At 47.7% G+C, this 14,542-nt stretch overlaps 1 protein-coding gene across 2 annotated transcripts; it reads right to left on the bottom strand.

Annotated features, from left to right (window-relative positions):
• Positions 1-9,174: 9,174 nt before the first annotated feature.
• LOC130403395 (uncharacterized protein K02A2.6-like) lies at positions 9,175-14,542 on the bottom strand. 2 transcript variants are annotated; one of them, XM_056607730.1, is made up of 2 exons: positions 12,587-14,542; positions 9,175-12,426 (listed from the first exon to the last, which is right to left on the bottom strand). In XM_056607730.1, exon 2 carries the CDS (start codon positions 11,559-11,561, stop codon positions 9,789-9,791), a length of 1,773 nt encoding a protein of 590 aa, XP_056463705.1. In that variant the 5' UTR covers positions 11,562-12,426; positions 12,587-14,542; the 3' UTR covers positions 9,175-9,788. Both variants share the same exon structure in this region, with proteins under 2 accessions (XP_056463705.1, XP_056463706.1).

The raw sequence follows: 14,542 nt of genomic DNA, 5'->3' as shown, positions 1-14,542 counted from the left end.
ACCTCAATTTCTCCATCAATCTCTGTAACAATTACAAGGTAATGTTGCTGTTATATGTATTTTGCCTTTGCATTTGCAACTACTGTCATTTCCAATGTAAGGCAAAATTTATTAGAGCGAAACATTTCTGTAATGTGAATTAAATCATCTGCCACAATCAGAAACCAATAAAATGTATAAATGGATCTACCGGCAATTGTTGATTGGGTAGAAATGTGTCGATTATCTACATTGTGTGCAAATCCTCAGAGAATCCCTGACCTCTGGTTGTTTTTTTAACTGAATGTACAAATATGAATTATGTAATCTCATTAGGAGTGTAGTCTATCCTTGAATTACATGAAATAGGGAATATTGAATATTTGAATATTTGGCCTGTTAAGCCCTTTGAGACTGTAATGGTGATTAAGGGCTATACAAATAAAATTGAATTGAATATTGTTAGCTGCATGGATCATACCGAAGTTTAATTTGGCGCAATATGTGTGGTCCGTTGCACTTGGTTCTGGAGGCACCCTCACAGAAGGGGGTTTCCTCTTCTTCGGCTTAGGGCGATGATTGAAAACTGTTGGGACTGCATCGGACCTCAACTTCAACATCCCTTCTCTTTTTGTGGCAGTGAATTGGTCATCTTCAAAGTGTACCTGTAGGTTGGCTTGTAAGGTCAGTTGCCATTGCACTTCAAATATCATTGAAAAGTCATAATTCTCTACACTTAGAATTATTATGCCCTTTGAAATGCTATCAAGTGATGTGAACATTACTTACATTACATCGTTTTTGACTGTTGCTGACCCCTGTCACTTGTAAGTTTTGACGGCTGACCATTGCCATCCATTTCTTCCTGCGCTCTTGGTCCTTGGGGAAGCCATACATGTGGTAACCCTTCTCGGACCGATTGGAGCATCCAAACGCTGCACAGCCAACCATGGCCATTGATCTAAACCAATTTTGAATTTGCTCAGAGCTATTATAAGTATTGTACTGGCATAAAGTATAGTATATTTGCAACGATATATGTTAATGTTTTGCCCTAAGTATATTGTTCCCTGCTGTGTCCATTGTTGAATCCGTTCACACAATCGCACTCACTTGTTCTTGTCACACTAATTGTTTAATAAAAAAAATACTATTTCATTCATCCAAGCGTATTATATTTGATACTTTGTGTGGCTCATATCTTAAAATGATAATGGTAAAACATCTTGAATACTTTGATTTCAATACAGATGTAAGGTAAAAGTTAAGGTTAAGCCAGTGTGCTAACAAGAACGTGAAGCTTTCCCTCAAACTTAAAAACGTATCTAAGTAATACTTATAGATAGCTTTCAGTCGTCCCCCTACCACTCTCTAAATGTAAAACTGACATTTACAAATATGCAATAACAGTCAGACAAATACTTGTATGTGTTCTTTTCATTCATATTTACCATTCAATATTGAAATCTCTGCTGCCGTCCTATAGAATAACATTGACAGCGCGGCGTGTTTGGAACTATTGAGGCTTAGGCCCAATCTCATTCCTTTGCTACATAGAAAATCTCAGCCCTAGCCCTCGCTGTTGCGCGTTCACGCGCCGTGGAGTCATGTCCCAATACTGTTTAAATGTAGCTTAAGGGGTAAGGGGGAGGGCTAACATCCCCTCAAAATTTAGATTTTCGATGGGCACCCTCAAAGCGCTTCAGTTCTGACTTGCTCCCACAATACCTTGCGAGAAAACGGAAAATCAAGAAATATCCTAGACAAGATGGAGGGCGAAAAGATGCGACAGGATTGGAAAAACACAAATGTAAGTGTTTTCTCAGTAATTAACTATTAATTATTTTATTGATTATACTCTGCAGCCCGGCCGCGGTCTACGAAGCCCGGCCGCGGACTCTCGGAAGATCGCGAAAGTCCGATCACGGGCTCTGCAGCCCGGCCGTCGGACTTTCGCGGGCCGCCCGACCCCGGTTCTCGGCCGGGCTGCAGCCCGTGATCGTGCTCTGCAGCCCGGCCGAGAACCGGGGTCGGGCGGCCCACTCTGCAGCCCGGCCGTCGGACTTTCGCGGGCCGCCCGACCCCGGTTCTCGGCCGGGCTGCAGCCCGTGATCGTGCTCTGCAGCCCGGCCGAGAACCGGGGTCGGGCGGCCCACTCTGCAGCCCGGCCGCGGTCTTCGAAGCCCGGCCGCGGACTCTCGGAAGATCGCGAAAGTCCGATAACGGGCTCTGCAGCCCGGCCGTCGGACTTTCGCGGGCCGCCCGACCCCGGTTCTCGGCCGGGCTGCAGCCCGTGATCGTGCTCTGCAGCCCGGCCGAGAACCGGGGTCGGGCAGCCCACTCTGCAGCCCGGCCGTCGGAATTTCGCGGGCCGCCCGACCCCGGTTCTCGGCCGGGCTGCAGCCCGTGATCGTGCTCTGCAGCCCGGTCGAGAACCGGGGTCGGGCGGCCCGCGAAAGTCCGACGGCCGGGCTGCAAGACCGGGCTGGATATCCTGTCGTATGATATCCAGATCTTCCATGTTCTAGTGACTCCAGGTTAAAAATAAGCTTTATACTAATATATTATATTATATTAGTAACATTCTATAAGTAATATTATATGTACTAATATATTATATTATATTAGTAATATTACATGGTTAATCAATGTAATTTTTGGCAGTACTATATTGTGTACATAGCTATTATATATTGTACGTAACATATGGCCATATCACCCAGTTCTGGCATATAATTCCTAATTCCTTCTTATTCGTTTTCTTTCAGGACATCGTTGAGTCCACTGCCACCAGCCCCCCCACCTCTCACTCATGCTCCTCCACCCCAGGCACCTCTTCCACCACCCCAGACACCTCTTCCAAGAGGAGAGTGCCAGGGAGCAGGCGAGGCATGAGGAGAGCGAGGCAAAGTTGGCGGAATGGTGGAGAAGATGTGATTCTCCACCATTCTCTCAAAAGCTGAGAGAGTGTGTGTGTGTGTGTGTATTTTTAGGTGTGCGTGTGTGTGTATTTTTAGATGCTTGTGTGTGTATTTTTAGATGTGTTGTTCAGTGTTTCTTATTTAAATAAAGTGTTTCTTCTAAAGTGTTCTTGTTCATAACCGATTATTATCTAAGGGTGCACTCACACTAGGCCAAAATATAAATACCATTTCAGGTTAAACATCTTTACAATGGGTCTTGCTCGTTGCCCGAGACAATGGCAGCCAGTCTGTCTCTTGTAACATTACCAGGGGTCTGGTTATCTGCTAGGGGGCACGGGGAGGCCATGATGACGTCACAGGGTAGGGTTGTCCCATTTGGTAGGGGATCGGTTAGGGGTAGCAATGAGGGGTAGCAATGAGCATGAGCAATGAGGGTTAGGGTTGAGATGTAGGGTTGAGACAGTGAGCAAAGAAACGGGATTGGGCCTTACATGAACTACGTGACAACCACGTGACCACCCCGGCCGTTTCTCAATTCGCGTACTTGTGCGTGCTCGTGTGCTCGTGGACTCGTGAAACGTCATCAGTCATTGCCCGAGCAATGTTCCAATTCGAAGCATGCATCAAGCGAGTACTGTCGTAAAACCCGGAAGTGTTCTTGATGCGTGCTCGATCTCGCCGTTTCACCCATAGATGAAGGCCGTTTCTCAATTCCTAGCACGCGTACTACGGACTCGATGACTTGCAAGCACGTACTTGGCAAGTCTGTACTTCAAGCACATACTTGCGAGCACGCGAGTACGTACCTGCGATTGGAACAGCAGCGGACTCGATGACGTCACCACCTCTGCTCGTCCGTTAACTGTGCTACGGCCTCATTTAGGCATATACTACTGAACAATATAAACAAATGATATAAAACAAAATCCCAGCCTCTTTCATTTTCAAATAGTATGTAAATATTCTGAATGAATAAAAATTGAAAAGATATGCGTGTCCTGTCACGTGTATAAGCTATACACACACGACTTTATATATATTTATATATTATCTTATATTATTATTATTATTATTATTATATTATATAAATATATATATAAGTTAAGAGTAACTTAAGCTACAGTTGTGCGTCTTCTCCATATTGTCCGCCATCGTACTGCTGCGAGTGCGAAATGCATCCTGGGATTTATAGTGATTGCAAGCACACACGAGCCACCTCCGATGCATGCTTGGTGAAACGGCGAGATTGAGCACGCATCAAGAACACTTCCGGGTTTTACGACAGTACTCGCTTGATGCGTGCCTCGAATTGGAACAGTGCTCGGGCAACGACTGATGACGTTTCACGAGTCCACGAGCACACAAGCACGCACAAGTACGCGAATTGAGAAACGGCCATATATAGAACACTAGATACGCCACGCCCCTCTCAGCCGCGGCACACGGAGCCGCCATCTTGTGTGGGTCTTGAGTAGGTATTCTCAGGCCCCGTCCACACGAAGCCGATTTCATGGCGAAACCGCAAAGGTCTTGTACGGTTCGGCCTTCCGTCCACACGAAGCCGGCGAATCCGCTGACCGAAACCGCAAACTTCTGAAACCACCCTCGGAGGTGGTTTCAAATCTATCCGGTTTCGTTTTGGTTTCGTGTGGACGCCTGAAACCGACTGAAACCGCAAACCATGACGTCATCGCCCCACCCCACGACCTCCTAGCCAATGGCTCTTAAGCCCGCGGAGTCTCAGGCCGTTTCTCAATTCGCGTACTTGTGCGTGCTCGTGTGCTCGTGGACTCGTGAAACGTCATCAGTCATTGCCCGAGCACTGTTCCAATTCGAAGCACGCATCAAGCGAGTACTCAAAAAGTCGTAAAACCCGGAAGTGTTCTTGATGCGTGCTCGATCCATGGACATAACAAAGGGCTCGATCTCGCCGTTTCACCGAGCATGCATCGGAGGTGGCTCGTGTGTGCTTGCAATCGCTATAAATCCCAGGATGCATTTCGCCCTCGCAGTAGTACGATGGCGGACAATATGGAGAAGACGCACAACTGTAGCTTAAGTTACTCTTAACTTATATATATATATATATATAATATATAATATAATAATAATATAATATAATATATATATATATAAAGTCGTGTGTGTATAGCTTATACACATGACAGGACACGCATATCTTTTCAATTTTTATTCATTCAGAATATTTACATACTATTTGAAAATGAAAGAGCCTGGGATTTTGTTTTATATCATTTGTTTATATTGTTCAGTAGTAGTAGGCCTATATGCCTAAATGAGGCCGTAGCACAGTTAACGGACGAGCAGAGGTGGTGACGTCATCGAGTCAGCTGCTGTTCCAATTGCAGGTACGTACTCGCGTGCTCGCAAGTCTGTGCTTGAAGTACGGACTTGCCAAGTATGAACTTGCAAGTCATCGAGTCCGTAGTACGCGTGCTAGGAATTGAGAAACGGCCTCAGAAATCACAACAAAAAAGACGATGGCGGACAACAAGCTTGTAATCGTTCTGCAGCATATCATGTCCCTTGTTGGGTTGCTAAGTCATCATTCATTGAGAATCTCGTTCGCCATCGTAGAAGAACTGTTTGTTTGTGTTGTTAGTGGTTCGGGGGGCAGCCTTTATGCGCATGCTCGCCTCTTCTTCTTATTTCATTTATGCTCGCCTCTTCTTCTTATTTCATTTCTTCTGGATTTCTGTACCAGAAGCAGCGCCCCTCATGGGCCTGGAATGTGTACTACAGCGTTTCTACAGATCTATCTGGTTTCGCTTGGCTTCGTCTTTACGGAGATACTTCGAAACCGGATAGATCGAAACCGTAACGGTTTCGCCCGTTTCGGCTTCGTGTGGACGGGGCCTCAGACTGTCAGACAGCCATAGATATATATGTTCACAGCTCATTTCTCAAAAAAACAACAATGCCAGTGCCAGTTCATTGTGCTGCTTTCAAGTGTGTACACCGTCGTTCAGTACAAACCAGATCAGAGGGAATCACTTTATAATTATGTTATATATAACTATATATATATATAGTTACATATATACATATATATGTGTATATATATATATATGTGTATATACACACACATATACATATATATACGTATATATATATATGTGTGTATGTGTGTGTGCATATATGTGTGTATGTGTATATATATAGTATTAAATGTATGATTGTAAACATACTGTACCAAACTACATTAGGATTATAAATCAATAAAAAATTATATAGAAAGTGTAAATATAGTACATCAAATTATAAAAATAGACATGTGTATATATGGATTGTATAAATATATATACTAATATTTTAAGTTGTATATGTATGGATTGTAAATATCAAATATAGGTCATAAAGAAAATTGTGTATAGATAGATGTATAAAAAGATGAGGAACACAGGAAGTTAATTTATTAAATATTTATTGTGCTTTTCTTTTTGTTTTGTATTTTTCACATGTTTAATTTGTATTTGAATGTCTGAAATAAATTCAATCAATAGTTCCAGTTGTGTCTCAGTCTGGAGGGTTGCTGGTTCTAGTCCAGTGTGATGCAGTGTTAGAGTGGTTTGAGAGTTATAAGCTAAATGGATAAGATATTTACTTTTTGAGAAATAAAATGTTAATCTTAGTCCAGCAGAAACATTTCTGATAGCAGATATAATCAGTGGCAAGTTAAATGTCATGTGTTAAAAAGTGTGTTTCTTGTATAACATAGAGGGAAAAAAAATCTTACTACCACTTAAAATCAAACATGGAATATCAACTATGATGTTTTTAGTGTCATCCACTGAGCCATCACCGCTCAAATTTGCTACATCTTTGTATGAATTTTCCATATGGTGTAATGCACGACAGCGGGTTGACCCATTCAAGATGGCCGCCGCGGTGGCCGTCAGCCGACCGGAGCTCAACATTGCCGTGACGTATCTAGTGTTCTATATATATCTATGTTTTCACCGAGCATGCATCGGAGGTGGCTTGTGTGTACTTGCAACCGCTATAAATCCCAGGATGCATTTCGCACTCGCAGCAGTACGATGGCGGACAATATGGAGAAGACGCACAACTGTAGCTTAAGTTACTCTTAACTTATATATATATTTATATAATATATAATATAATAATAATATAAGATAATATATAAATATATATATATATATAAAGTCGTGTGTGTATAGCTTATACACATGACAGGACACGCATATCTTTTCAATTTTTATTCATTCAGAATATTTACATCTCTCATCTCATCTCTCATCTCATCGTCATCCGCTTATCCGGGGTCGGGTCGTGGGGGGAGCAGCTCAAGCAGGGGGCCCCAGACTTCCCTTTCCCGGGCCACATTGACCAGCTCTGACGGGGGGATCCCGAGGCGTTCCCAGGCCAGTGTTGAGATATAATCTCTCCACCTAGTCCTGGGTCTTCCCCGAGGTCTCCTCCCCACTGGACGTGCCTGAAACACCTCCCAAGGAAGGCGCCCAGTGGGCATCCTTACCAGATACCCGAACCACCTCAGCTGACTCCTTTCTAAGTAAAGGAGCAGCGGCTCTAATCCGAGTTCCTCACGGATGGCTGAGCTTCTCACCCTATCCCTAAGGGAGATGCCAGCCACCCTTCTGAGAAAACTCATCTCGGCCGCTTGTACCCGCGATCTCGTCCTTTCGGTCATCACCCAGCCCTCATGACCATAGGTGAGGATAGGAACGAAGATCGACCGGTAGATCGAGAGCTTTGCCTTGCGGCTCAGCTCTCTTTTCGTTACAACGGTGCGGTAAAGCGAACGCAATACCGCCCCCGCTGCTCCGATTCTCCGGCCAATCTCACACTCCATAGTACCCTCACTCGCGAACAAGACCCCTAGGTACTTGAACTCCTTCACTTGGGCTAAGGACTCATTACCTACCCGGAGTAAGCAATCCACCGGTTTCCTGCTAAGAGTCATGGCCTCAGATTTAGCGGTGCTGATCCTCATCCCAGCCGCTTCACACTCGGCCGCCAGCCGATCCAGTGAGTGCTGAAGGTCACAGGCCGATGATCCAATGAGGACCACATCATCTGCAAAAAGCAGTGACGAGATCCTCAGACCACTGAACTGCAACCCCTCCCCACCATGACTACGCCTCGATATCCTGTCCATGTATATCACAAACAGGATTGGTGACAAGGCGCAGCCCTGGCGGAGACCAGCACCCACTGAGAACGAAACTGACTGGCTGCCGAGAACACGAACACAGCTCTCGCTTTGGGAGTACAAAGATTGGATGGCCCTGAGGATAGACCCCGTTACCCCATACTCCCGCAGCACCTCCCACAGTTTCTCCCGGGGGACCCGGTCATACGCCTTCTCCAGATCCACAAAACACATGTAGACCGGATGGGCATACTCCCAGGCCCCCTCCAGGATCCTTGCGAGAGTGAAGAGCTGGTCCGTAGTTCCACGTCCGGGGCGAAAACCGCATTGTTCCTCTTCAATCTGAGGTCCGACGATCGGCCGAACCCTCCTTTCCAGCACCTTGGAGTAGACTTTACCAGGGAGGCTGAGAAGTGTGATACCCCGGTAATTGGCACATACTCTCTGGTCCCCCTTTTTGAACAGGGGAACCACCACCCCGGTTTGCCACTCCTTTGGCACTGTACCCGACTCCCACGCGATGTTGAATAGGCGTGTCAACCATGACAGCCCCTCAACACCCAGAGCCTTTAGCATTTCTGGCTGGATCTCATCAATCCCTGGGGCTTTGCCACTGCGGAGATGTTTGACTACCTCAGTGACCTCCACCAGGGAAATTGACGACGAAACACCATCAACCTCGAGCTCTGCCTCCAACATAGAGGGCGTGTTATTCGGATTCAGGAGTTCCTCAAAGTGTTCCTTCCAACGTCCGACGACCTCCTCAGTTGAGGTCAACAGAGTCCCATCCTTACTGTACACAGCTTGGATGGTTCCCCGTTTCCCCCTCCTGAGGTGCCGGATAGTCTTCCTGAAACACTTTGGTGCCGACCGAAAGTCCTTCTCCATGGCCTCTCCGAACTTCTCCCACACCCGCTGCTTAGCCTCTGACACGGCAGCCGCTGCAGCCCTTCGAGCCTGTCGGTACCCTGCAACCGAGTCAGGAGTCCTCCAGGATATCATATCCCGGAAGGCCTCCTTCTTCAGTCGGACGGCTTCCCTGACCACCGGTGTCCACCACGGTGTCCGAGGGTTACCGCCCCTTGAGGAGCCTAAGACCCTGAGGCCACAGCTAGCCACCGCAGCTTCTGCAATGGAGGCTTTGAACACCGCCCACTCCGGCTCAATGCCCCCATCTCCACAGGAATGCCAGAAAAGCTGGCAAAGAATATTTACATACTATTTGAAAATGAAAGAGGCTGGGATTTTGTTTTATATCATTTGTTTATATTGTTCAGTAGTATATGTCGTATATTCTATTTGAGGAATATTAATTCAACGCGGACAACTGTGTCTTGACATTACAGGCACTTTATTAAACTGACATGAAGACGCACAAACCCAGCATCATGTGACCACACACACATAATCCTATTGGTCGACTGTAACGTAACCCGCGTAACACATTAACCCTTAATGTACTGCATTCAGATACACCACATCTCCCTTTTTTACGAACATGTGAAACACATTTTTTTCAAAGTCCATCAAAACCTGTGAAAGAAAACAGGGTTAAACAAATACTGGTAAACTGATACTCTTTCTAAACATAACATTTTCCAACTTATTTTCTAAAGTAAATATCTCCCCTGTAAAACTGGTACATTGGAAAAACATTTTCTGCTCAGCATGAACATATGACAAACTCTTTTTTTTCACATTGAACATTTTTTTTTCCTTTTCTCAGCCACTTATAAGTTCAGTCTAGTGGGCTGTATGATTGCTCTCCCAGACCTGGTTCTGGGAGTGGAAACCCCAGGAGAGGGAACAGGAGACCCCAAAGCAGGTGGAGTGTCACCCTGCTCTAGGACCGGCAGTGGCTCCTGTTGCTGCTGTCCAGCCTCGTCTCGTGACGGAGACTGGAGTGGTATAAGATGCAGGCGGTTGCGTCTTACCACCCCATTTGGCGCATCCACAAGGTAAGATCTCGGCGAGGTGTGACTCTGGATCACAGTCCCTGGTGTTTTTGTTTCAGTCACCCACACCTCCTGACCTGGAGATAGGCTGCTGAGTGGCTTTGCACGATGTCGCCTGTTGAAGTTTGCAGCATCTGACGTCCTCTTCTCCCCTTCTTTCTGGAACAGAGTGCTGCGGTCGGGCAGTGTAGGTTGCAGCTCAGAGGAATGTGTCGGCACTGTGGTGCGGAGACGTCGACCCATGAGCAACTGGGCCGGGCTGTATCCATTCTGAAGAGGTGTGGCTCTGTATGCAAGCAGAGCCATGTACGGATCAGTTGCCTTTTTCAGCAGACCCTTTATGGTCTGTACTGCTCGCTCAGCCTCGCCATTGCTTTGTGGGAATTTGGGGCTACTGGTAAGGTGTTTGATCCCATATGCAGAGGCGAAGGAAGCGAATGCCTGGCCGGAGAATTGAGGGCCGTTGTCAGACATGAGCACCTCCGGGATGCCGTGTCTGGCAAACATCGATTTCAGATGGTTAATCACATCATTGCATTTTGTGTGTGTCAGCAGGGCAAGTTCGACGTACCTGGAGAGGTAATCAACGACGAGCAGGTAAGTTTTTCCCCCCAGTTCAAAGAGATCGGCCCCCAGCTTTTGCCATGGGCGCTCGGGGCAGTCTGACGGCATGAGTGGCTCACTGTGATTGCGGCGCTCTTGCAGACACGTTCTGCATTTGAGCACCATCTCTGTGATTTGATGTCCCAGCCCAGGCCACCACACAGTCTGACGGGCACGTGCTTTGCACTTCACGACCCCTTGATGGCCCTCGTGCAGTCTGTCCAGCACATCGTTCCGCATTGCTGCTGGAATGACCAGACGTGTGTCTTTCAGCAACAGTCCATCTTGTACTGTGAGTGTAGCCTGCTCGGGCCAGAAGTGTATCAGGAGTGGTTCCTGCTGTGCGTGATCTGGCCATCCGTCTGCACACATTTTCATGACACGAGAGCATACACTGTCAGCTTCCAGCTGTGCTTTGAGTGTGTCCATGAACGTGGGACTGACAGGTAAGTTGTTGACAATGCAGTCCACGTAAATGTTCGTGCTCTCCATCAGTTCAGTGTCATTTGCGGTAATTTTTTTCTGTACAGGTGAACGTGACAATGTGTCAGCAGTCCAGAGTGACTTTCCAGGAACGTGCACGATGTCATAGGAGTAGCGCATGAGCCGCATTCGAAAGCGCTGTATCCTTGGTGGCAACAGGTCGAGTGCTTGTGCGCGTAGTAAGGAGAGGAGCGGCTTACGCCTCGTGCCCACTGCACCGTCAGTCAACGGACGTGGGAAGGCGTGGCTGACGGATGGGGGAGTAGTCTTTGCAGATGCATCCGTCAGCCAATCAAATCGGTTCGCCGGGTTCTTCCCGCTTCTTCCTGCTTGTTGCGAGGCAAGAAGACCCGCTTTCCCCCTTTCCAGTATCGTCAGAGCCCGAGTCGCGTCACAGTGCTTAAATTTGCATACGCGATCTGATTGGATGACGGAACCGTCGCTGCCGAAAAAGTTGAACATTTTTCAACTTTCTGACGGTGGCGAACGCTCCAAGTCAACGGACGGATCCACAATGCATTGCGCGACCGTCCCCATTCAAAGTCAATGGGCAACGGACAACTGACGGAGGTAGTGGGCACGGGGCGTTATGGTCAGTCTCTAGGCAGAAGTGCTTTCCTAACAAAAAGTCCCGGAAGCGCTCACATGCCCAGGTTAGACCCAGGGCCTCCTTTTCTACTTGCGCGTAGCGTTGCTCCGTGGGTGAGAGTGAGCGGGATGCGTAAGCTACCGGCCTCCATTCGCTGTCCCATTTCTGGAGGAGCACGCCCCCCAGTCCATAAGATGAAGCGTCTGCCGATACTTTGGTGTCCCTGCTCGTGTCATACATGGCCAGGACCGGTGGAGAGATTAGTGCTTCCTTCAGCACCCTGAAAGCCGCCACCTGGTCGACACCCCACAGCCAGCAGTTCTTCTTTGAGAGAAGGTCACGGAGAGCTTTGTCTTTCTCTGATAGCTGGGGTATGAATTTTCCCACCTGGTTTACCATCCCCAGGAAACTCCTCAACTCACTCACGTTTGTAGGCTCTTTCATATCCCTGATGGCCTCTGTCTTTTCTGGATCGGGGCTGATGCCTGACGTGGTGATGACATGCCCGAGGAACACCACCTCACTCCTGGAGAGCTCGCACTTGTCTGCATTCAAAGTCACCCCTGCTTGTTCAAGCTTTTTCAACAAGGCATGGAGACGAGCGTCGTGCTGTTCTTGGTCTTTTCCCCACACCAGCAGGTCATCGATGTGGCAGACCACCCCGTCGAGTCCATCTATCACCTCCGCCATGACACGCTGGAAGTGCTCGGGCGCAGAGTTGATCCCAAACGGAAGACGCTGGAACTGATACTGTCCGAAGGGTGTTATAAATGTTGTGTATTTGGCTGACTCCTCAGCTAAAGGAATCTGCCAGAATCCCATGTTCGCGTCTAGTTTACTGAAGATTCTGGCTCCAGCTAGCATTCCTAGACTCTGGTCGACTGATGGCAGGACATACTTCTCTCGACACACATACTGGTTCAAGCCCGTGAAGTCCACACACAGGCGTAGTTGCTGGCTGTTCTTCTTTGGGGGGACGACGATGCCGGCGCACCACTCCGTAGGCTCCTCGACGCACCTGATGACCCCCATCTCTTCCATCCGCTGGAGCTCCTCCTTCACCTTTCCTATCAGAGGCAGGGGAATTCTCCGTGGAGTCTTTAAAGAGAATGGCACGGCCTCTGGCTTGAGCTGGATGTGGTATGGACGCCTGATGTCGCCTAGGCCCTTGCAGAGTTTTGGGTAGGTTGCCTTTAAAGTGTCCATGGTGACGCTGTCGACTCGAATGAGTAGACCCAGGGCAGTAATGGCCGGTAGCCCGAGCAAAGGTGTGCTCAGGTTTTTGACCACATAGACCTTCTCCTCTGTCTGCTTGGCTTTGTAAGTCAGCTGCATTTTTGCATAGCCAGCTACCTCCAGCTGAATCTTTCCTGGACCCAGCAAGGGTTTCTCTGGCTTGTGGAGGACAGGCATTTGTGCCCCCGGGAACAAGTCTTTCAGGTCACTGTCCGAAATGGCGGTTACATCTGCGCCGGTGTCAAGTTTGAATTTCAGCACTTTCCCTTTTATCTGCACATCAGCCGCCCACATGTTGCTTTCACATGACACAGAGCCCAAGAAGAAACTTTTCCCCTCTTCTTCCTCAATGTACGCTACCACAGACTTGCTTCTGCAGACACGCTGGTAATGGCCTTTTTTTCCGCAGCCCTGACAGGTTGCATCGTTGGCGGGACACTTGGCGGGAAACTCGTGAGAAGGCCCCCCACACTTGTAGCACTGGGCGCCGTGCTGCATGCCTTTGTCTCTGCCTTGCGTGTGTTGGCGGGAATGTGCGCCGCTGCTTTTCCAGTTGGTATATTGCTGTCCCTTTTTTATCAGTCTGTCTATGGAGCTCCCTTCCATCTGCATCACACTGCTAGCGTCACCCCTAAGTGTGCTCTGTTGCTTTTTGACTTCTTCAGACTGTCTTGCCATATCAATGGCCTTTTGCAAAGTCCGTTTTTCCTCCATCTGCAAGCGTTCAGAAAGTCTGGTGTTTGCAAGCCCCACTACGATCCGATCTCGTATGAGTTCATCATGCAAGTCCCCATATTGACAGTGTTCTGCTAAAGCATGCAGGGCAGTGACGAATGCCTCGACAGTCTCATTTGGTTCTTGTTTTCGCATATTGAAGCATGCACGTTCAAACACAATATTCTTCTTCACAACAAAGAAATCCTGGAATCCGTCTTTCACTTTGTCATACATTTTCATGTCAGCATCACTCAGTTTTAATCCTCTCAATACATCGTCGGCTTCATCCCCCATACAATATATCAGAGTGTTAACCTGAGTTTCCTCGGAGTTCGTAGTCAAGTTGCTCGCTTGCCGAAACCTCTCGAACCTCCGGATCCATTTTGTCCAATCGAGCGGTTTGTTGAAATCAAAGGGCTCCGGTGGCTGGATGTTGAATGTAGCGGTTGGTGCACTAGCCGCCATGCTCGCTTGTTGCACGTTAACGTTTCCCTCACGTTGTTCGCTCTTAACATCCACCAATGTCTCTCCCTCTGTCTCTGTTGCCGTGGACCGTTGTGTCCTGTGCTTTTTCTTTCGGGTCATAGACACAGCACTTCTGACACCATGTCGTATATTCTATTTGAGGAATATTAATTCAGCGCGGACAACTGTGTCTTGACATTACAGGCACTTTATTAAACTGACATGAAGACGCACGAACCCAGCATCATGTGACCACACACACATAATCCTATTGGTCGACTGTAACGTAACCCGCGTAGCACATTAACCCTTAATGTACTGCATTCAGATACACCACAGTATATGCCTAAATGAGGCCGTAGCAGTTAACGGACGAGCAGAGGTGGTGACGTCATCGAGTCTGCTGCTGTTCCAATTGCAGGTACGTACTCGCGTG

Source organism: Gadus chalcogrammus, chromosome 14, assembly GCF_026213295.1.
Source record: "Gadus chalcogrammus isolate NIFS_2021 chromosome 14, NIFS_Gcha_1.0, whole genome shotgun sequence".
Taxonomy (NCBI): Eukaryota; Metazoa; Chordata; class Actinopteri; order Gadiformes; family Gadidae; genus Gadus; species Gadus chalcogrammus.
Note: the sequence above shows the minus strand (reverse complement) of the source record. Positions and strands in the feature narration are given on the sequence as shown.

What these genes read in the sequence shown, in the direction of transcription:
- LOC130403395 (XM_056607730.1), bottom strand. Translation starts at nt 11,561, where the DNA reads ATGTTCAACTTTTTCGGCAGCGACGGTTCCGTCATCCAATCAGATCGC.